Source organism: Candida jiufengensis (genome assembly GCF_024610255.1).
Source record: "Candida jiufengensis strain CBS 10846 chromosome Unknown scaffold14, whole genome shotgun sequence".
Lineage (NCBI taxonomy): Eukaryota > Fungi > Ascomycota > Pichiomycetes > Serinales > Debaryomycetaceae > Lodderomyces > Lodderomyces jiufengensis.
Window position 1 is genome coordinate 37184 of NW_026261566.1, and position 22692 is coordinate 59875.

A 22692-nucleotide genomic window follows, 5' to 3' on the forward strand; every position below is an offset into this window, starting at 1 on the left:
CGCTAGTTTACCACAATTAATGAGACTGCTCTAAAAGTTCGAGAATCAGAATCCAAATATAAACTATTCAAACTATTTTTTGTGGTTGGAAGGTAACTACAAAAAGTCCAGATGTTAATTTAATGTAAGAAACTTATTTGTTTGTTTTTATTTCAAGGCAAAATTCTGTAAAAAATCTTCAGTAAAAACACAACTCAATACATTGATTTCAAGACTGTAAAACGGACCAAGCTCAAAGTTTTAATTGCAATGAGTTGATATCGATCATCATAAACAAAATTGTACTATAACATTTCGTTGTTAAAGTTCAATATCCAACTAAATTTTGGTTGTAAAAGTAGCATTTGATTAAAGCCCATACCTCAATAGTAAACAGATACAATACAAATTTTTTACTACTTAAACTAAATAAAAAGCAGAATTAGTGAGAGTTGACTGATGTAGACGTAAAATATAATTCGTTAATACGGGGCTGGGCTAGTCGATTTGGTAGCTCAGTTTACATTCTTAACTATCATCAATATTATTACATCCCAGTGAAGTATTGTGAAGATGAACTATATATCAAAGAAGCTGACAATATGACATGAATCAAGAATATATCTCGAAATATATGGTCCAAGCTCGGATGAAGGCTATATAACTTACCAATATGGATATTTGATATGGATCATGATTAATTTTTTGAAATCTCAGAATTAATTCCCCTATTAATTTAAAGTATGTTTCAAGCATATCAAACAGTATCTTAAGTATGGTGATATTTAAATAATTTTGAAATCCAAAAAAATTCAAAGTTTTGGATACTTTTATTAAAGGTCAATTCAAAATGCCAATCAAAGAAGGTACTTCAGCACCAAGAAAAAGAGACGCTTTAAAACAATTTTTACATTGGAGCAAACCCAAATTTAATTCAAATTCAAGAACGGGTTCAAATGCATTTAATGAAGAAAGAGAAGATTTAGATGAAGATTATTTAGTTTGTGGAATCCCTAAAAATGATAGTACTATAACTTGGGATAATAATTCAGCAGATGGTGAAAATGATTATGATGATTTAAGATCATGTGCTTTTTTTTCTATGTCAAAAGATATTATTGAAACTCCAATAACAGCTGATGTTAAAGATGATGACTTAATTAATGGTATTTTAAAATTATTAGATGTATCAAAATCAACTGCTGGTTTAGATGAAATTAATGATAAGTTATCAGTTTATAATTACAATATCAAAGCAGGTGGTAATGATGAAGAACCTAAACCAAAGAGAATTTATAAATTAGATAAAAGATTTGACTACTACTTAGACTCCAACACTTTAAAAATTAAATGTGGTCATATTATAAAAATTTTACAAAAATTAGATCATGGTATGGCTTTAGTTGAAGATGTAAAAACCAATGCCAAAGCAGTTGTTCCAAGAATGTATCTCAATGAATACAAAAGAGGTGATAGCTTACAAAATTATCAAGAATACAATACTTATGTTGAAAAATGGGCAAAAAGATGAATAGGCACTAATCTGCAACTTACTCTGTATATAGTTTTAAAAAATAATAAATAATACACTTTTTAATAAATACTTTGAATCTCAAAATTCAATTCAAGAACACTCTACTGTCTTTCAGCTATTAAAAGTTGATACAAGTATTTAAGTACTACTTATTTTAAATTCAAAATAGTTTTACTATGCGAGAATTGTACGGTAAAGCTTAGATGACCGTTTAAACGACTTACAACATGCTCAATTAAATTTTAAGAGCAGAAAAAGTTGACCCTGAATCAATTTCTGGCGATAGAATTGATCGCGCAGGTGGTTTTGCTGCAATCTGACTACTTTTTTGACTTGTTTATTACTGCAAAAAAAAATATACTAGATCATCGTAAAAATTAAATAGTTTTAAAATCGCACATTCATATTGATACTCATCTTATGTACATTTAATTACATAAATTATTATTTACTAACTCTTTTAACAAATTCAAATTACAGTTTAATACTATTACTACTACTACACTAAAGAAATCATAGCACTTATAAATATAAGATAATAATACATACACACATACTTATTTTACATTAATCATCAATATGGGTAAAACTCAGAAGAAAAATAGTAAAGGGCGTTTAGATAGATATTATTATTTAGCCAAAGAAAAAGGTTATAGAGCTCGTTCATCTTTTAAAATTATACAAATAAATGAAAAATTTGGTCATTTTTTGGAGAAATCAAAAGTAGTTATAGATTTATGTGCAGCTCCTGGTTCTTGGTGTCAAGTTGCTTCACAATTATGTCCAATAAATTCTTTAATCATTGGTGTTGATATTGTTCCAATAAAACCTTTACCAAATTGTATAACATTTCAAAGTGATATTACAACAGAAGATTGTAGAAGTAAATTAAGAGGTCATATGAAAACTTGGAAAGCAGATACTGTTTTACATGATGGTGCTCCAAATGTTGGTTTAGGTTGGGTACAAGATGCTTTTACACAATCTCAATTAACTTTACAAGCTTTAAAATTAGCTGTTGAAAATTTAACAGTTGGTGGAACATTTGTTACAAAAATTTTCAGATCAAGAGATTATAATAATTTAATGTGGGTGTTTCAACAATTATTTGATAAAGTAGAAGCAACAAAACCTCCAAGTTCAAGAAATGTTTCTGCAGAAATTTTTGTTGTTTGTAAAGGGTTCAAAGCTCCTAAAAAATTAGATCCAAGATTATTAGATCCAAGGGAAGTATTTGAAGAATTAAACGATCCCAAAAATAATACCAATAATGAAGAAAAGATTTTCAATCCTGAAAAGAAAAGAAGACAAAGACAAGGTTATGAAGAAGGTGATTATACTTTATATCATACAATGCCGATATTACAATTTATAAAAGATGAAGATCCAATAAATCAATTAGGTCAATTAAATAAATTTGATATAGATGAAGATGATCATGAATGGAAAATTATAAAGAAATTAAAGACATATAATCTGGAGTTAGTTGAGTGTTTAAAAGATTTAAAAGTTTTAGGTAGAAAAGAATTCAAGCAAATATTGAGATTTAGAAAACAAGCAAGAGATCTTTTAGGTATAGACAAAGAAGAAGAAAAACCAGATATAGAAATTGAAGAATTGACTGAAGAACAAAAAATAGATAAAGAATTATCATCAATGTTGGATAAACAAAAACAAAAATCAAAAAGAGCTAAAAAGACAGCAAATGAATTAAAACAAAAGGAAATTGTACGAAATCAAATGCAAATGGTAACTGATATGAATATAGGTATAGATGCTGCACAGATTGGTGCTGACTCATTATTTAATTTAAAAACTGCTGATAAAACTGGTAAATTAAATAAACTAGCTGCAGGTAAAAAGTCTTATGTGTTTAATGATGAAGATATTGCAAAAGATACAGAAATTCATATTGATGAAGATGCAGAAATTGAAAGTGAAGATGAAATAGATGAACTAGAAGCTCAATTGGATGATATGTACGAACAATATCAAAATAGAAGAGCCGAAAAAGATGCAAAATATAAAGCAAAACTAAATAGAGGTGATGATCAAGAAGCGTGGGATGGTATAGAAGAAGAAGAGGAAAACAGTGATGATGAAGGTGATGATTATCAAAGAGATGACGAGAGTTCATCAGATGAAGATGATGATGAACATATAAAATTAATTGCGCAAGGTCAAACAAATGGATCATTAACTAAATCAGCAAGATCTTTTTTCAATTCAGACTCAATTTTCAAAGAATTGGCTGATGATGAATTAATAGAAGAATCAAATCCAAAACTTCCAAAACAAGACGTATCATCAATAAATCAAACTTCAAATCAAATTTCAAATTCAACAAATTCAGATTCAGAAATGGACTCAGAAGAATCAGATTTTGAAATAGTGAAAAATGAAGAAACAGAAGATGAAGATATGGATAGTGATTCTGAATTTATGAACCAATCGAAAAATTCAAACAAAGAACAACTAGATATCACCACAGCTGAAGCAATGACATTAGCACATCAAGTAGCATTGGGTCAATTAAATAAAAAGGATCTTATTGAAGAAGGTATAAATAGATATTCATTTAGAGATAAAGATAATTTACCAGAATGGTTTTTAGATGATGAAAAAAGACACAGTAAGTTAATAAAACCTATAACAAAAGAAGCAAGTTTAGCAATAAAAGAAAAAATGAAACAATTAAATGCAAGACCAATTAAAAAAGTATTAGAAGCAAAAGGTCGTAAAAAAATGAGAGCTCTTAAAAGATTAGAAAAACTTAAAAAAAAATCAGATTTAATTAATGAAGATTCTTCAAAATCTGAATATGATAAAGCTTCAGAAATTTCAAAATTAATGTCAAAGGCTAAAAATTCAGGAAAAGATAAACAACGTAAAAAAATGACCGTTGTTGTTGCAAGAGGTTCAAATAGAGGTTTGAGTGGTAGACCAAAGGGAGTTAAGGGTAAATATAAGATGGTTGATGGTGTTATGAAGAATGAACAAAGAGCATTAAAAAGAATTGCTAAAAAGCATAAAAAGTAGTTAAAATTATAGTATAGAATGATAGAGGCAACTTTAGTAAATATCAATTTATCTTAGTAATAAATAGACAAAAATAGCTAAACGAATTACGATACAATAGTCTACAGCTTTTATAATTCAAAAACCTAAAAATAATATATTATTAATTTACAACATTACCTATATTTCAAAGTTGATCACGATAATTTATAATTTCACCATCTTGTAAATAATTATGATCACCAATTTTTCTAGGTTTTATTAAAAATTGTAATAAAAATCCAACTCCTAAAACCAAAGAAATAACTGCAACAATCATATAAATGACACCCAAACTAACATTTCTACCTCCAAATACATTATTGTTTGTTATAACTATATTTTTAGTACCTCCATATATACTAACTGGATAATTTAAATCTATACTTATTTCATAAGTACCTGATGATAATGATTGAGTTGTATTTTTACCATATAATTTATAAAAATTAGGTAATGCAGCAGTTCTCATCCAATTCTGTAAATGTTCCCATTTTTGTATATTTGGTAAATTAGAATCATTATAACCTTGTGGAAACATCTTATCCCAATTTGGTGGTGGAACAATATCTTTTGCTTCATATTGAGTCATTTTAAATTTATGATTCTTGTCTGAACTCCACGACATGTCTTGATCTGAAAATTGGTAAGTTTCATTATCATTACCATTTCTTGCATTCAATAAAACTGGTGAATATATTGTATCATTAAAATAAGAATTTGCTATTAATCCACATGGATATATTAGTTTTTGTTCACCATCAATTTCTCGATGTTTTAAAGGTTTACAATTATCTGTTACTTCATCACTTGTTAATGGTTTACCTCCTAATTGATCTATGTCATAACTTTCAACAAACTTTCTATGATTTTGATAAAAATTTGTTAATTTATAATATAAATATAATGGTGGTTTTAAATCTGGCATATTAAACTGTATTATACATCTTTGATCTTCACTTGTTATATTTTCGACTTTCCATTTGAAATCAGGCTTCACATTCTGTTTGAAATGAAAACCAGTATATTTCGAAGGTATTGATTCATATTCATTAGTTTGCTTAAGACAATCTGAATAATCTATATTTAATTCTTGAACATTATAAGTTGTATATATTATTGCAATACCTAATGGTGCAAAAATTATTGCCAATAAGAATAAAAAAGGTATGACTGATTTTGGAGTTAATATTGGTTGCCAAGCTTGTAATCTTTGTTGACGAAACGCTGTATTTGGTGGTTTTCTTGATTTCTTAGTTTGTGATTGATTATTTGGATTTGAATCATCATCACTATCTGATGAATTTGATGATCTTCGTTTTCTTAGAAAATTCATTGAGTTATGTATGAGTATATAATTATGATTAACTTAAATTGCAGTGCTTGCTTTGTAATTGTTCTTCAGGATTTAGTATATTGATAATTGTTGGCTATATTAATATATATTATATTGGTTGTAAAATTTGAAATTACAGTTCTTACATTCAAAATATTTTATAAAAAGAGAAAAAGTTTTAAAATTAAATTTCAAGAAATCTATGAATTAAAGATACAAGAATTAATAGCTAAGGATTCAAGTTAAGAATATCAATTTAATCAGTACTGATGACAAGATGAATGTAAATCCACATTTACAATTTCTTCAGCAACAACAGCAACAACTGCAACAACAACAAGGTTCATCACCTCAAATCACACAATTACAATTACAACATCAATTACAAAGACAACAAATACTAAGTCAACAATTACAACAACAACAACAACAACAACAACAACAACAAGTGGGGACTCCATTATCACAAAACCAACATATAACGAACCCTTTATTGGCTGCTCTAAATGGTAACAATTCACAATCTAATAATACTGGATTAAGTTCAAATCCTGTTTTACAACAGTTACAATTACAACAATTACAACAGCAACAACAACAAGCTCAACAGCAACAACAGCAACAACAAGTATCACAACAACAATCACAACAACATCAACCAAGATCAGCACCAATAATAAAAGAAGTATGGGCATCAAACTTAGAAAATGAATTTCATAATTTGAGAAACTTTATAAATGATAAAAATTCCACAATATATGCAGCAATTCATCAAGAAACTCCAGGAATAGTAGCCAGAGCAATAGGTTCATTCAAAACCAATACAGATTATCATTTTCAAACTATAAGATGTAATTCAGATTTATTAAATTTAATTCAATTTAGTATATGTTTTACCAAGATAAAAGATTCAACTGTTAGTCAATCTATAATATGGCAATTTAATTTTAATTATGACTTAACTAAGGAAATGTATAATGAAGAACATTTAGCTATGTTATCTCAACAATCAATAAATTTTTCATTACATATGACTCAAGGTATAAAACATTTTGAATTTTCTGAATTAATTTTAGATAGTGGATTATTATTAGATACTTCAATAAATTGGATTTCTTTTCATTCAGGTTATGATTTAGGTTATTTAATTAGTCTTTTGATGAATGATAGTTTACCAGTTGATGAACCTGATTTTTATAGTTGGTGTAATTTATTTTTCCCAAATTTTTATGATTTAAAATATATTGGTAATCAAATATTAAATGAAGATTCATCAAAATTAAATAATAATAAACCATCAATTGAATATTTAGCTGAAGAATTACATTTATTACCTATTTCCCCCACGATTCGTCAATTATTTGGTGCTACTCAACTGCAACAACAATTAACTTCTACTTTACATGCTTATTTATCAATGGAATGTTTCAAAGAATTATTAAGAAGATTAAATTATGATTTAAAAAATTTGACAAAGTATAAGGGGTATATATGGGGATTAGGATCTTTTAATAATAATGAAACCGAGGAAATAACTAACAATAGTAATAACGGTATGGTTTCAGGTCTTGGCCCTGGACCTGGTCCTGCTACTCCTAGTTCAACTAAATCTGGATTAGTACATTTTGGAAGAATATAGACGTTTAAGAAAATACACGTAAATAATACAACAGATAACATGTAGAGATTGTTTACAAACTTTTAGATTTATATCGTAAAAAAAAATTTCATCTCATAACTTGTCTAATTTAGCTTTCTTTGTTGTTTGACTTTCTTCCTCTTCCTGTTCTTCTACTTCCTCACCATCTTCCACCTCCTTATTTTCTTCCATTAATTTATCTTGTTTTGCTTCTCTTTTCCTTTTATATCCAGCTTTTTTATCTTCACCCGTTCTTACTTCTTCATCCACAGGTGGCGGTACAAACCAAGGGATTTTACCTCTATTAAAATCGTTAAGAATCTGTTTAGCAACTCCGCTTTCATCCGGTTCACCACCTTTTAATAATCTACCATGTTTCCTTGCAATTAATTCAATAAATTCAATACTTGCTTGTTCTAATAATTCTGGTTGTTCTTCAAATTTACTCCAACCTTTTATTTCATAAGTTCTTTCTAAATGTTTTCTTTCACATTTTTGTAACATTTCTGGTATATATTGTTCTGGATTTGATACATGTTCAACTCTAACTACTCCTCTAAATAAAATATCTGATTCTGTATCCTTTTGTGATGGTGGGACTATACCTGGACAATCAATTAAAAATATACGTTTCATTAATGTGATATATTGCCATACTTTTGTTTCACCTGGGATTGGAGCAACTGTACATACTTTTTTCTTTCTTAATGTATTTATTATTGATGATTTACCTGTATTTGGATAACCTATAAAACCAACTGATATTTGTTTACGATCCGAATGTAGGGTTGAAAATTGTCGAAGTAATTGAATTAATGAACCTTTACCGAAAGAATTCGTTATTGATGCATGAAACGCGAGGGTTGGATATGATTTTGATAAATGTTTTACCCATGCAGCCTAATTTAAAGTGTTAGTAAAAATGAAATAATTTCCACAAATATCAATTTCTTTCTGAAAGAATTGGGGAATTGTAATTGTAAATTTTAGGTTTAGTTATAAAAAATGTTGGACTCTATACTACGAAGTTAATGACAGATTTTTTCAAAAATTGAACACAACTAACTTCAACTCAAAAAGATTCCTCATACATGATTTTAAATTGTCAATAAAAACTATCAACAGTATGAATTGTTTTAAATTTCAAAACGAAAAATAAATATATTCAACAAAAAGTAAATCATGTAATTAATTTCCCAAAGACGTAACAGGCAATAATGTTAAATAAAATTAGATTTTAAAAATCTGTATATCACCCTGACTTGATGCTTTGGAACAATAAATTCCCCCATTCTTTCAAAAAAAATAAAAAAAATAAAATTAACTCCCGAACTGATACATACTGCTACCCAAGTTGGTACTAAATCACATTTATTCAAAACATAAATTAAATGTTTATGAGAACATTCTTCTTTTATATATTTTTCAACACTTTCACATCTTGTCCCCAAAGGATCTCTTGCATCCAATACATGTATTACAACATCACTTGAATCAATGACTTTATATAATTCATTCCAAATTCTTTTACTTTGACCTTTATGAAAAATAGCTTCTTTTGCTTCTTGTGTGAAATCATCTTTATCCAATATAGACCCACCCATTAATCCTAAAGTAGCATCTAATTCTTGTTTTTCATTATATGTAGTTGAATCTTGTTCTGCATTATTCATTATATCTTCTAATGATGATTGTGCAATTCTTGGTTTTTTACGTTGTTGTTTTGGTCCAAATGTTGATTGATAAGATTCAGTTTCTACAATTTTAGCAGTAGGACTTTCAGTTTGATCTTTTTCATTTAATAATGACATTGGTAATTTATTTCTTTTTAATAATACTTGATATGAATTATCTTTTTTATCCCCCATTGCTTCTCTAAAATGGGTTAAAGCATCTTGAGCAATAACTCTTGTATTACCAAACCATCTTCTATTTGGATCAACTCTTGCTATTGGTGCGTCCGTACTTTGTAAATCTGCTGCTTTAATTATATCTCCTTTAGCATTTCTTATAGCTCTACCTTGTTTATACATATTTAAATGTTTAATCTTTTTAGCATCTCTATAAAAGTTTTCACCTTTAACTCGAAGATTACCATCTCTTGTATCATTTTGTTTCACTCTTCTTTGTTTCTCTTTCTTTTGAGTACCCATTTTAAAGAATTTGATATAATATTATTAAGATTGATGAGATGAGTTGAATATATATTAATATTGATATCAATTTAGTAATATTAAATAAAATAAAGAAAAAAATATCTTAATGAGATGATGGCTTTAAATAAATTTATTTAATTAAGATCAAAACACGTGATTAGGCACGTGAAAAATAATTTTACTGATTGTAACATTGTTGAATTTACTTGATTGAGTATATGATAATAACAAGTATTAATAATCAATTATTCATTATTCAATTACTCAAAGTTCCTGATTAGATCAATTCATGAACGATACCTAGATAATTTTGTTTAACGGAAAAATGTTTAAAATCTAGTTTTATTAAATTATAATATATTCCATTTATAAACTTCAGAATTGTTTGCAGCAATTTAAAAAATATTAGAAAAGTAGAAAACAACTACAAACAAACCGTCGGTAATCAGTTCACATCTACGTCAAATGATACCCGTAGACGATGACGAGATAGGCGATATTGATATAAGACAATTGACTCCCACTCAAACTCATTTTTTAAAAAAGTTTTTATTAGAAAGACAATTATCAATAGAATTAACAAAATTAAATGATCCAGAATGTTGTAAATTATTAGGTCAACCATTTAAACTGGAAAATAATTATAAAGATTTACCATTATTATCATTTTTTCTTCAAGAATTTATTGCAACTTTCCCATTTGTAACAAATAATTCATCAAAGGAACAACAATATTTTTGGCAAGATGTTTTACAACCATTTGTTGAAACTTTTAATTCAAAACAAATTAGTGGATCAGATGAGAGAAATAATGCTTCTAAACGTAGGAAAACAAATAAAAAATTATTATCTGGATTATTGGTATTTTATAATACCGTATTAATAACAACAAATGAAATGAATTATCTTAATGATTCACACCTTAAAGCTTCAGATACTGCAAAATTGGATAAATTTGATGTACACAAAAAGGAGTCACCAACAGTTATAGGATTACATGAATTTGATAAAATGAAATTCAAAACTAGGTGGTGGATTAATGTAGTTGCAGTCAGGAAATTAAGCTATGAAGAAAAATCTTGGTTTTTCAAACAAAGAAATCATCATTATGAATTTATTATACAAGTTGTAACCAAAAACAATAGTAATGGATATGATAGTTATTATATATCAAAATATTATGATCAATTTAGACAATTGGAGAGTGATTTAATTAAAGAATTACCAGGTGTAATGTCAACTAAATTACCTAGTTTACCCCACAAAGATAAAAATGATGTTGGTTTTGATGAAGATCTGGATCTCGATATGGATGCAAGAACTGGGTTACTAAGTCGAGAAAAATTAAGACTATCATTGCGAGGATATCTCAGATTATTGATTGAACATAAGGAAATAGTAAATAATCAAAAATTTTTAACTTTTATACTGACAAATAGGACATCCTTGACTAATTCAGACATAATGGATTATCAAGAAAGAAAAAATCACGAACTGAATATTTTACAAACTCAAATTGAGTTTCAAGATCAAACTGCAAAACTTATGGTTAAATTAAGTCAAAATTTTGAAAATTTTAAACAACAACTTATTAAAAACCCCAATACAATAATGAAAGTTTTTCAAGAAATTGGTGATATAGAAAGTATAAAGAATGCATCGCCATTATTACAAACATTTAATGATTGGTGTAAAATAGAAATAGCAGCAACTATATATCAAATATTTTTAGGTCAAGATAATTCCAATGAAATATTTCAAAAATGTAAAAAATTTCATAGATTGTTTCCATATAGTTTAATTTATGGAATTTTAAGATTTACAAATCCAATGAAAATGGTATCAAGAATTGTTGATTTATTATTTGTTAATATCCCTAAATTACCAAGTTGGAATAAAGATTTATCTGAACAATCTAAAAAGACGGGTGCAAGAAATTTATGTTCATTAGTATTTATAATGTTATTAAATGAAGATTTAAATGAATTCGCAAAAGAAATTACATTATTACAAGAAAAATTATCAGGTTTTGAATTGTATATGGAAAGAATTGAAAATTATACAGAACTTACTGGTGATGAAATAACAGATATTAAAGATGAAGCAATTGAAAAACAACAAGACTTTGTGCTTACTCTACTATCCACAAATTTAATTTCACCACCACCAGACTCAAACTTTAATAAAATTGTAAAATCATATGAAGATCATGAAGACTCTACTATTTCATTATATCAAAACTTAAAACAATATTGGTTAATTCAAGTACGAAAAAGAGATAAACAATTATTTAAACAATTATGGCAAGAACCAGAATTAACTCAACTTTTAAAATCAATATTACAAATTTTTTATAATCCCTTAATGAGAGTATTTGCCAAAAGTAATATTCATAATGCATTTTCAGCTTTTCAAAAATTAATAGATGATTTGATAAAGACATTATCAACAATAAGAGAAGAACAATATTTTATGAACCCTTTAGAAATATATGATTCAATAAAATCAGTATTAGATGAACATGAAGAAATATTATGGAATTTTTTACATGACGTTTATGTTAACGATGATCAGCAAATTTTCTTGAAATTAATAAATTGGATTGAAAAATTTTTAAAATTTATGAGATTAAAATTTTCAAATGAACAAATTGTAACAATACCTATTAAAATTCAAAATGTTAATAATTCTCAATTTTTAGCTCAATTGAATTCTAGAATTGATTCTACAATAAATAAACGTAAAATATTCAAACAATACTTAGAATTGAAAAACCGAAACCAAGATCAATTGGAAAAAGGCTGGGATAATATAAATGATGGAATATTTGGAAATACCACTAGTGATGAATTTGGTATACGGTCAGAAGATGTTGAAGATATAAATAATATTAATTTAGAAGAAAAAATAATGGAACTTGAACCATCAAAATTAGAGCAAGAACTTTTAACAAAATTAAAAGAAATTGATAATTCAAGTATTGGAACTTTTGAATTGGAAAAAATTAATATTGAGGCTGAAATTATCGAAGTTATTGATAACATTAAAACATTAAATATAGAATAATATATACTCTAATATTTTGAATTCGTTTTTATAAAAAATTTTTGATAGAATCATTTCTGACCACCAAATTTTGAAAAGAGTCCTCCAATATACGTACAACAATTTATTTGAGTGATTTTGCATCATTAAATCATTTTATTTATTCTATACATAAATAAACCTCAACTAAAAGTTTAATCTTCACCAAACAATATATAATTTAAAATATCACTTAAAGTAATAACATTAATTAATTTCCCTTCATCATCAACAACAAATAATCTATGTAATCTTGATTTTCTAATAGTATCCATTATAGTACTTAATCTATCATTTAAAGTACAAGTATGAACACCTTCAAAATCTTCTGAACGACGTAATAATGCATCACCAACAGATAAATCTAAATCTGTATACATTCCATTTTTAACTAATGTTAATACATCAAATGCTTCATATACATTAATTAATTTACCTTCTTCATTTATTATTGGTATTGAAGATATTGAATTTAAAGTTAATTGATGAATTACTTCTATAACTGGAGTTTGCATAGTACATGTACTTAAATTTTTTGGTTTATTTAAATCAGTATCTTTAATATATTTCAATAACATTTTAGTTTCTTTACAATTTAAAGCAACAAATTTTAAAATTCTATATTGAGTTAAAACACTAACAACAATATCTCTTGCTTCATTTTCATTTGTATCTACTAATGGAATTCTTCTAGCTTTTGATTCTAACATTTTAACACAAGCTTCATATAATGATTTAAAAGGATGTATTGATGAAGTATCTATTTGATCAACACCAATAGATTTTTCAATATCTCTTAATCCATTAAGAGTTAATTGATCAACAAATTCAAATTTTTCAGGAAATTGAAAATAATATTGTATAACATTTATAAAATCACTACTTGTTAATAAACCTGCAAATCTTGAAGTTTTATTATTCCATAATGGTGCTGATACTATATTATTTTGTAATAATATATTTAATGATTTTTTAACTAATAATGAAGTATCTAGTACTATTAATCTATAACTAACTGGTAATACATCATATGAAGTTTTACTTTGTAAAAATAATCTTATGGCTTTTATACCAATTTTTTGATCATGATCTATTTGTGATTGTGATAAACTAAGTATATAGTCATTTGGTGTAGTATTTTGTGATGGTTGAATTATATCTGTCATTCCAAAGGTTGTGTATATGTGTTATAAAATTGAATTAAGAAGTTATTAGTTTGTAAATTGAAATATTGATGGAATAAATTTTGTAGTGTTGTAAATTATTTATATTGTCGTTATCCTTTTGGTTAAATTTGTTGATAATAAAATTTGTAATATGTTTTTAATAGCAAAAAACTGGTAGCGCGAATTTTAGAAATTACAACGTAGTAAGATCTAGTATAACACAACCATCATGAAACAGAGCTAAGTATGAGATATACATTCTACAATTAGATTAAAAACTGTTTAGTCACTTTCAATTAATACAGAATACACGTTTCACTTTAATAAATCTTGACTTTATCCATTAAATCATGAATTTCATGATCTTGAGAATTCAACCAATTTTTTAATTTTTTAACTTTTTGATTAATTTGTAAATCTTCCAAAATACCATCTTTATTATCCTTATTATTCTTATCAGTAGCTTGTTGTTTCTTTGCAGTTTTTAATTGTAAAACTTGATCTTCGTATGAATCTAATTTTTCAATTAATTCAAAAGTTAATTTATTACATTGATTAATTTCTTCAAAATATTTTTTCTCTTCTATTGATATGGGTATATCTTTGATCTTATAAAATTCATCATTTAGTTTGGTTTGAAGGTTTTGTAATTTTAAATTTAAACGAGATTGTCTTTGTTGGATTTTGGAAATACGAGAATCTAATTTTTCATCATATGGTTGGGTATTTGTTGATAAAGTTTTTAACGTATCTACTTGTAAATTTAATGATTTTAATTGTGATATCATTCTTGATTGTAATTTTATGGCATAGATTGAAAAATTTGTAACGTTCTTGTTTGTATGTTTGGTGATGTCATTAAATTTATTAAGATTCTCTATTGAAGGATTTAAATTTCCTGGTGGTTTAATAATTATTGATTTTTTCAATGCTTTTAAATTATTTTCAATTTCATCAAATGGTTGATCTGAAGTTAAATTCAATGATGGTAGGCTCGGCTTATCTTCAATGGCTAAAGTTTTGTTGCTTGATTCAGGTTCTTCATATTCATTAATACTATTTTTAATTGTAACTATTTCCAAATTATCTCTTACTACAATAGCAACTTCTTGATCAAATTGAGAAACAAATGCAAATCCTTGTAAATCATCACCAGATGATATTAAATTATATATAGGTTTAATAGTTGATAAACAATCTTCATTATTATTCTTAAAATCATTCAATAATTTTTCAACCCATTCACAATTTACTGTGAATAAATTTGATTCAATAACTGCTACAAATTTATCTTCTTTTTTATGTAAATTTTTCAAAAATCCTTTACCTGCAATTGGTATTGTTTCAGATTGTATAAAATCCAATCCATTTAAATTTTCTTTATAAAATTTATATTCCAAATTATTATCATTTTGTGAATCAATAAATCCAAATCCTTTTTTAGGTTTTAAATAATTATTTGGTGTTTGTTTAATTTTTATAAAATTTAAATCTAAAATTTTTGTAAAATATGAAATTGTATTGTTTTTTATAGTTGCAATTAAAGAAATCTGTTCATTATCACCAAATGAAATTAAATCATCAGCTCCAATATTTGCCACAATTAAAGGTTCATAATTTGGTGTTTCTCTATTATGTTCAATTATAAACAATTCCAATGGATCATTTGAATAAATTGATCTAACTTCTCTAAAATTTTTCAGTAATTCATTTTTTTGTAAATCTTGATAGTATTGAAGTTGATTTTCAGCTTGTCGAAGTAATGATGTATTATTTTTAAATTCTTGTTTAATTAAATCAATAATACTTTCAGTATCAGCTATAGCAACATCTAATGAATTTTCAGAAATTGCAATTGAAGTTGAATTAGTATAAAAATCAAAACTTAAAATTGAATCATCAGTTGATGCATATAATTTTAATCCTTCACTTATTTTACTTTTTGAACCAAAAGTTATTGAATTTATTTTTTGATTATTTTTTATTTGAATTAATGGAATTATAGTTGATTTTCTAATATTATAACCTAAAATTTCTGATTGATCAGTTAATACAACTAACATTGAATCATTAGCTATAATTGATTGCCATAAAACTTTTTTAATTTTACCATTTGTTAATTTAATTCTTTTATTAGTAGTACCTTCAATATAAATTGATTTTTGTTTAGTATTTAAAATTAATGGTATTTCAATAATTTCAATTTCTGATTCACCTATAACTGCTAAAAGATTACCTGAATCATTTAATTCTAAAGAAAAAATTTCAAATTGTGGTTGTAAAGTTCTAATTAATTTATAATTTGTAGTTATCGGATTAATTTTACAACATCTTATCATATTATCAATTGCAAAATAAATTTCTGAATCATATCTTAGTATTAAATTATTTTTAGATATAAGTTTATTTTTGGTAATAAAAGTTGATGATTCAATTGATGTATGATGTTGAAAAATTGATTGTTTTGAAATTGACGAGATCAACAGTTCTGACATTTTGGTAGTTGTTATTGATGATGATGATGATGATAATTGAGTAAAATTTTAAAAATTAATATTGTATAAATTGGTTGTAATTCTATAAGTTGTATATAAAAATTTGATCCTTAATTAATTATAAATCCTAAATACAATTTTAAGTTACAAATAAATTTAAAAAATTTATACAACCAAAATTAAATAAATACAATTGTAAATTTAATGAATTCAACATTTCAATTGTTTTAAAATAAGGAATGGGTAAACAATATATATCAACAGTATCAGCATCACAAGCTCATAATTCAGATATTTTGGGTTTAGAAATTACAAATAAATATACAATAACAATATCAAGTGATGGATATTTAAAATTATGGGATAATAAAAAAGATGAAATTCATAATCCTTTGGAAGGAGTTGAATCTTTTTTCATAAATAAGAGTGGATTACATCATTTATCAATATATGAAAATAAACTACCAAATTCTATAATAAAGATTACAATTATTGCAATAAGTTGTTTTAATGGAGATTTATATTTAAAATATTTTTTAAATGATGATATTTCAACTTTAAAAGATTATAATGAATTAAAAATTTTAAAAAGTTGGGTACCTGGATTTTATAAAGATCCTAATTCAAAACAAGATTATTTTTTAGTAAATAAAATGAATTCTATAACTGAAGTATATAAATTGAAAATTGAACCATTAAATAATGATGAAGTATCCATAAATTTTATAAAACATGGTGAATTAAATCCATCAACCACCACAAATATACAAAATTTCGCAATATCGTTATCAATAAATCAAACAACAAATAAAAAATGTGCAATTGGTTATACAAATGGTGATGTAAAATTATATGATTTTGAAAATTTAAAATTAATTTATACTTTTAAATCCAATGATTTAATTTCAACAAATAATAAAAATAATTCAATACCTAGAATCTTGCAATTTTCACCAGGAGGAACTTTATTAGCAGTAGGTAGAGATAATCAATCATCAGGTTCAATAACTTTATATGATGTAGAACATGGAGAAAATATTGGAAATTTAATTACACCTTCACATTCAGCAAAAAATATTATTGGAGGTTTTGCTCATCAAGGTTGGATTTTAGGTTTAGATTTTAATGAAGATGGGAAATTCTTGGTAAGTTGTGGATTTGATAAATGTGTACGAGTATGGAATTTAGATAATTTAGAAAGAGAAGCAACTTTAAATTTAAATATTAGTGATTTAGACACCAACAATGTAGAAGAACAAGATGAAAGTATACCTAGTGGAGTTAAATTTTTGAATAAAGGAATAAGAGGTGGTTTAGGTGGTGATTCAAATGAAGGTATATGTGTTATTAGTTTTGATAGAGGTATTAGATGGTATAGAGAAGCTGGAGGTGTATAGATATAAATAAAAGTACTTGTAAAAATAGTTCATTATTCAATTGTAAACAGCTCTATAAATTATATATCATAAATAATTGAAATATATCATTTAACGTCCTAACCAACCACCATCAACAACTAAAGTTTCACCAGTAACATAATTAGAAGCATCACTACATAAAAATACAATAGGACCCCAAAAATCTTTTGGTTCACCCCATCTTCCTATAGGAATTCTTTTATCAACTAAATCTTTTGCATCTTGTGACATGGACTTAGTTAATTTTGTTTTAATATAACCAGGAGCTATAGAATTAATACGAATCCCACGTGATGACCATTCATTACTTATTGCTTGAGTGAATTGTTTTAATCCACCTTTTGCAATTGCATAAGGAGATGAATTAATCCCACCTTGGAAAGATAATAATGAAGCTGTGAATATTATTTTTCCTTTAGTTTGTGTTTTAAGGAATTGTGAACCGAATTTTTTAGTTAATTTTACTGGTATGTTTAAATCTAATTTTATAACTTGGTCGAATTTATCTTGAGGGAAATTTTCAAATTGATAACGTTCAGTTATACCTGCATTATTTATTAATATATTTATAATTCCAGTGATTGATTTTTTATAACTTTCTTCAAATATTTTATTAACTAGTAAATCTTCATCTTCTTCTAAAAAATCAACTTTAATACCATCAATTTGTACTTTGGAATTAATTTCTTTTATTGCATCGATGGCTTCATTTAAAGTTTTGTCTGATCTATAAGTAATTATAAGTTGTTTGATATTGGCGGAAGCTAATCCTTGAGCATATCCTAATCCTATACCTGATGTTGCACCTGTTATTACTGCTACTTGACCTTCTAATGAAAATAAATTTGACATTTTTGGTAATAAATTTGTTGAAAGTTTGGAAAATTGAATTTGCGGGGGGAAATTTATGGTTTTTATATTTGGCTAGGAACTGAAAAATTCGATTTTGTGCTCCTTTAGATCTATTTTGTTTTGTGTAATTTTCGTAGTTTTATTAATTTGAGATTATTATTATAAATTTTAAACTTTTTGACGTGTCGATTTAATTATGTCTTAAACTTATGTTTCGAGTCTTTAAAACTAGTTATTATATTTATTAGAATTGCAATCTATTTCATCTTTTGAAGTGGTTTTTATCAACATGATTAATTGATTCTAAACGAGACATTAATTGAGTGGGGAGAAATCAAAACGCTTTTGCTTTTTGATATATCCCCCAAATACATTTTTGTGGGGGGCCCAAATAGTTAAATTGAATAAAATTAGGTACGGAAAAAAGAAATCAATACCGGATCGATTTCAAAGCCTATACTGTTAAAAGTATCAAGAGTTAAAAATTAAATCCTTACAAAACTGTGAAATCAGTTATGAAATAAAAAAAAAAATAACGTTTATTCAACTTAAAAATGGAATGTGTATTAACTTAACCAAATGTAAATTTTCTTATTTTTTTCTGAGCCAGTCAAAAAATTTTGAACTACGTTTTGATTTAATTAAAGAATCTTCAATATTTGATTTTGATCTAAAATGACCTTTACTACGTTTTGTTGTTGAATTGGTGGTGGTAGTTGTGGTAGTAGTAGTAGTAGTAGAACCAGGTAAATTAGTAGTTGATGCAACCTGTTTTTTATCAATTGTTGAAGTTAAAGTTAATGATGATGTAGATGCAGAAGATATTGATAATATATCTTGATTTGTGTTATTTTTAATTTGTCCCTTTGTGTTTCGATGTGGATATTTTTTGTATTCGTATTTATTCATTGGTGAGTCTAATTTCTTTTTTAAGTTAGGAATTTGAGTTTGGTTTAAGAATTGTTGTTCTGTTGATGTTGGAGATCTTTTAGGTTTAGATTGTTGTTGTTGTTGTTGTTGATTTTGCTGTAGTGGTTGTTGATTAAATTCTTTTGTAGAAATTGATGCTGGTGCACTTGATGCTATTATTGGACTATTTGAAATTGTAGAATCACTTTGAAATGATTCATCATTTGATTTTTTCAAATCATTAATTAAAAAAATATTATTATTAGTGGTAGTTGTTGTTTTATTTTGATTAGTAGTATTATTATTTATTATTATTATTGGTGTAATTTCTTTTGATTGTTTATCATTTATAATCATTGAAGAAATTTCTGAATTTGCACTTATTGGTGATGTTGATGATTCTACTTTTGTTGTTGGTAATGTATCTGTTGTTGATTGAGTTGCTAATGTTGATGGAGTTGAACTTTGTGGAATTGGAGGATGTAATGAATTTGAGGGGAGTTCAACATATTCACTTGTTATATTATGATTATTTGCAATTATTGAATTAGTGTTTTGTTGATGTTGTTGTTGTAACTGTAGGTTATGATTATGATTATAATTATAATTACATTGATTTTTGGTTGGTGATAAAGATGCTTGTAATCTATAATATTCTCTTGTTGGTGATGAAATTTTTTTTAATTCATTATATCTTATTGATGAAAAAGATCTTTTAGCTTTGAGGGATGGTAATGAAGAAGAATGATTTAAATATTTTTTACGAAATACTGGTTGTAATTGTAATTGTAATGGTGGAGTACTTGATCTATCAATACTTTCTGCTGAACTTTTCATTGCATTTGATATTCTATTTGATTGATCATAAAATATTTGATATCTATGAGCTTTTGCTCCTGATCTTTGTTGTGTTGGAGTCATATTATTATTATTAGTGGTTGTTGAAAATAAATTTGGAGTATTATTACCAGTAAAACTTGATGTTGATGAATTTGCTGAGGAATAAAAAGTACTTGGTTGTTGTAAATCATCATCATGACTTAAATTGGTGTTTAATAAATTTAAATTGGTGGTAGTCGTTGGATCTTCAATTGATTTAACATCATCATCATTAGAAATTAATTGATCTTCAATATCATCATCTTCTTCAACAATTGCAGGTGAACCTAAATAATCATCTTGATTAAAAATTAATGTATCATCATTCGAATTACCAATATGTAAATTTGCAGTTAATATATAATCTAAATCAATAACAGGATCTGGAATATTTTCATCAATATTTAATTGATTTTGTAATTTTGAACTATTTAAAGAACATTGTGAAATTTTATTATTTAATTGTATTGGAGAACTTAAATTTTTCTTAAAATTAGTTGTATATATTGTATTATCTTCTTCTTCTTCATAATCTTGTTCCTGTGCAATATCATTATTATTATCATTAAATTCATAAATTTTATCTTGAAATGGTGATGGTGAAGGAAATTCAAAAGTTTTTAAATCAATTGGATTTGCAAAATCTTCTTTATTATTAAAATTAAAATGTCTATTTAATTCAAAATCATTATCTTCTGTTAAAGTTAATTTATTTGGTCTTGAATCATTTGCAAAAGATATAGATCTTTCTTTTGGAACAGATGATGATGATGATATTTGTGATGAACCGACAAATGAATTTGTAGTTGAATTTGATATAGATTTACTATATATATGCAGTGAATGTAAATTTAAATTTGATGAAGTTGATGATGATTGATTATTATTACCATTACTATTATTACCACCACCATTATTATTAATAATAGATGGTGGAAAATTAAATAAACCTAAACCATCAAAATCTCCAGATATAGCTTGAGATCTTTTATGACGATGAGTTCTTGGATTAAAAGGTGATGAAGTAGTTTTTGGTGTTGTTGTAGTTGAAGTTGATAAATTATTATTATTATTATTAAAAGTTGATAAATGTGAAGTATTATTATTATAAGGTAGACTTAAATGTTTTGGTACTGACATATATATATAGATCTATATTATGTATAAAATCTTGTTATTATTGAAATGATAAATAATGATATTATAAAAATTGGTTGCTTAAATTTTAAGACGTGTATAAATATATTTATTATTATTATTGTAATTGTATAAATAAAAATTAATTTTTCTTGAATAGTAATAAATAAAATTGTTCTATTTCAAATTTATTATTATAAAACTTGAAATTATAAAATGAACTGAAAAATTGTAAGTTGTTAGTTGAACTGAAAATGATGATATGAAATTATTAATGAAACGAATGATGAAATAATAACTTTGACTTTGATTTATTTGTATTAAACCGAATATAAATATGGAATAATAGGGTATATTATATATTGTATTGTATTATATTATATTATATATAAACAAATGAATGACTTAATAACTTATAACTAAACGAAGAAAAAAAAAATTAATTCTTTTTTTTTTAGTTCAATATTATTGTATTAATGAAATAATTAATTAAATGAATGAATGAATGAATAATAGTTGGTATATTAATTATAATATTATTATATCAAAAAATCCTCAAAATGATATGAAGTTCTATATCGATATATCGATATAAATATATATTTAATATATTAGTTTGTTGTTGTATTGGAATGTAAAGAAAAAACAAGTATAAGAGAAGAAAAAAAAAGTTAACTATATATTAATATATATTCTGATGTTACTACTATTGTTAACTACTAATAAAAAAGTAGTGTTAATTTTTTATAAGTTTTTTTTTTTTTATTTTTTATTTTTATTTTTTATTTTTAAATTTATTTTAACTTTGTGTAACAATTAAGAAAAAAGCTTAACTAAAAATTATACGCTTACATAAAAGAATAAAAATTAAATAAAATAATATGTCATACAATTTTTATTATTAAGTAGTATAGAATATAATTATATATATACGGATAATATGGAAAATAATTATAATTCATAAATTATATACATATGATCTATATAAGTTGTATCCATCATCCTTATTATTATTATTACTTCTCAGCCCTTCCAGTTAATCCAGTTTCAT

At 25.4% G+C, this 22692-nt stretch overlaps 11 protein-coding genes across 11 annotated transcripts; 5 read left to right on the top strand and 6 right to left on the bottom strand. All coding sequences in view use genetic code 12, as the record gives it.

The window, feature by feature from the left end:
• Window positions 1–829: 829 nt before the first annotated feature.
• On the top strand, window positions 830–1510 carry KGF54_005202 (uncharacterized protein; the record flags this gene model as incomplete). The annotated part of the gene is made up of 1 exon (XM_051765975.1): window positions 830–1510. The coding sequence occupies one exon, from the start codon at window positions 830–832 to the stop codon at window positions 1508–1510; it is 681 nt and encodes a 226-aa protein (XP_051617722.1).
• Window positions 1511–2092: 582 nt separating this feature from the next.
• On the top strand, window positions 2093–4552 carry SPB1 (27S pre-rRNA (guanosine2922-2'-O)-methyltransferase; the record flags this gene model as incomplete). Its single annotated transcript, XM_051765976.1, has 1 exon — window positions 2093–4552. The coding sequence occupies one exon, from the start codon at window positions 2093–2095 to the stop codon at window positions 4550–4552; it is 2460 nt and encodes an 819-aa protein (XP_051617723.1).
• Window positions 4553–4718: 166 nt separating this feature from the next.
• CDC50 (aminophospholipid translocase regulatory protein) lies at window positions 4719–5906 on the bottom strand (the record flags this gene model as incomplete). Its single annotated transcript, XM_051765977.1, has 1 exon — window positions 4719–5906. One exon carries the CDS (start codon window positions 5904–5906, stop codon window positions 4719–4721), a length of 1188 nt encoding a protein of 395 aa, XP_051617724.1.
• Window positions 5907–6183: 277 nt separating this feature from the next.
• On the top strand, window positions 6184–7545 carry POP2 (CCR4-NOT core DEDD family RNase subunit; the record flags this gene model as incomplete). Its single annotated transcript, XM_051765978.1, has 1 exon — window positions 6184–7545. The coding sequence occupies one exon, from the start codon at window positions 6184–6186 to the stop codon at window positions 7543–7545; it is 1362 nt and encodes a 453-aa protein (XP_051617725.1).
• A 93-nt stretch (window positions 7546–7638) lies between these two features.
• Window positions 7639–9698, bottom strand: NOG2 (putative GTPase; the record flags this gene model as incomplete). Its single annotated transcript, XM_051765979.1, has 2 exons — window positions 7639–8445; window positions 8889–9698. The coding sequence occupies 2 exons, from the start codon at window positions 9696–9698 to the stop codon at window positions 7639–7641; spliced, it is 1617 nt and encodes a 538-aa protein (XP_051617726.1).
• Window positions 9699–10166: 468 nt separating this feature from the next.
• On the top strand, window positions 10167–12767 carry KGF54_005207 (uncharacterized protein; the record flags this gene model as incomplete). Its single annotated transcript, XM_051765980.1, has 1 exon — window positions 10167–12767. One exon carries the CDS (start codon window positions 10167–10169, stop codon window positions 12765–12767), a length of 2601 nt encoding a protein of 866 aa, XP_051617727.1.
• A 173-nt stretch (window positions 12768–12940) lies between these two features.
• Window positions 12941–13951, bottom strand: SNF4 (AMP-activated serine/threonine-protein kinase regulatory subunit; the record flags this gene model as incomplete). Its single annotated transcript, XM_051765982.1, has 1 exon — window positions 12941–13951. The coding sequence occupies one exon, from the start codon at window positions 13949–13951 to the stop codon at window positions 12941–12943; it is 1011 nt and encodes a 336-aa protein (XP_051617728.1).
• Window positions 13952–14271: 320 nt separating this feature from the next.
• NUP82 (linker nucleoporin) lies at window positions 14272–16446 on the bottom strand (the record flags this gene model as incomplete). Its single annotated transcript, XM_051765983.1, has 1 exon — window positions 14272–16446. The coding sequence occupies one exon, from the start codon at window positions 16444–16446 to the stop codon at window positions 14272–14274; it is 2175 nt and encodes a 724-aa protein (XP_051617729.1).
• Window positions 16447–16685: 239 nt separating this feature from the next.
• Window positions 16686–17843, top strand: SKI8 (SKI complex subunit WD repeat protein; the record flags this gene model as incomplete). The annotated part of the gene is made up of 1 exon (XM_051765984.1): window positions 16686–17843. One exon carries the CDS (start codon window positions 16686–16688, stop codon window positions 17841–17843), a length of 1158 nt encoding a protein of 385 aa, XP_051617730.1.
• A 90-nt stretch (window positions 17844–17933) lies between these two features.
• On the bottom strand, window positions 17934–18716 carry KGF54_005211 (uncharacterized protein; the record flags this gene model as incomplete). Its single annotated transcript, XM_051765985.1, has 1 exon — window positions 17934–18716. The coding sequence occupies one exon, from the start codon at window positions 18714–18716 to the stop codon at window positions 17934–17936; it is 783 nt and encodes a 260-aa protein (XP_051617731.1).
• Window positions 18717–19307: 591 nt separating this feature from the next.
• Window positions 19308–21644, bottom strand: KGF54_005212 (uncharacterized protein; the record flags this gene model as incomplete). Its single annotated transcript, XM_051765986.1, has 1 exon — window positions 19308–21644. The coding sequence occupies one exon, from the start codon at window positions 21642–21644 to the stop codon at window positions 19308–19310; it is 2337 nt and encodes a 778-aa protein (XP_051617732.1).
• Window positions 21645–22692: the final 1048 nt, after the last annotated feature.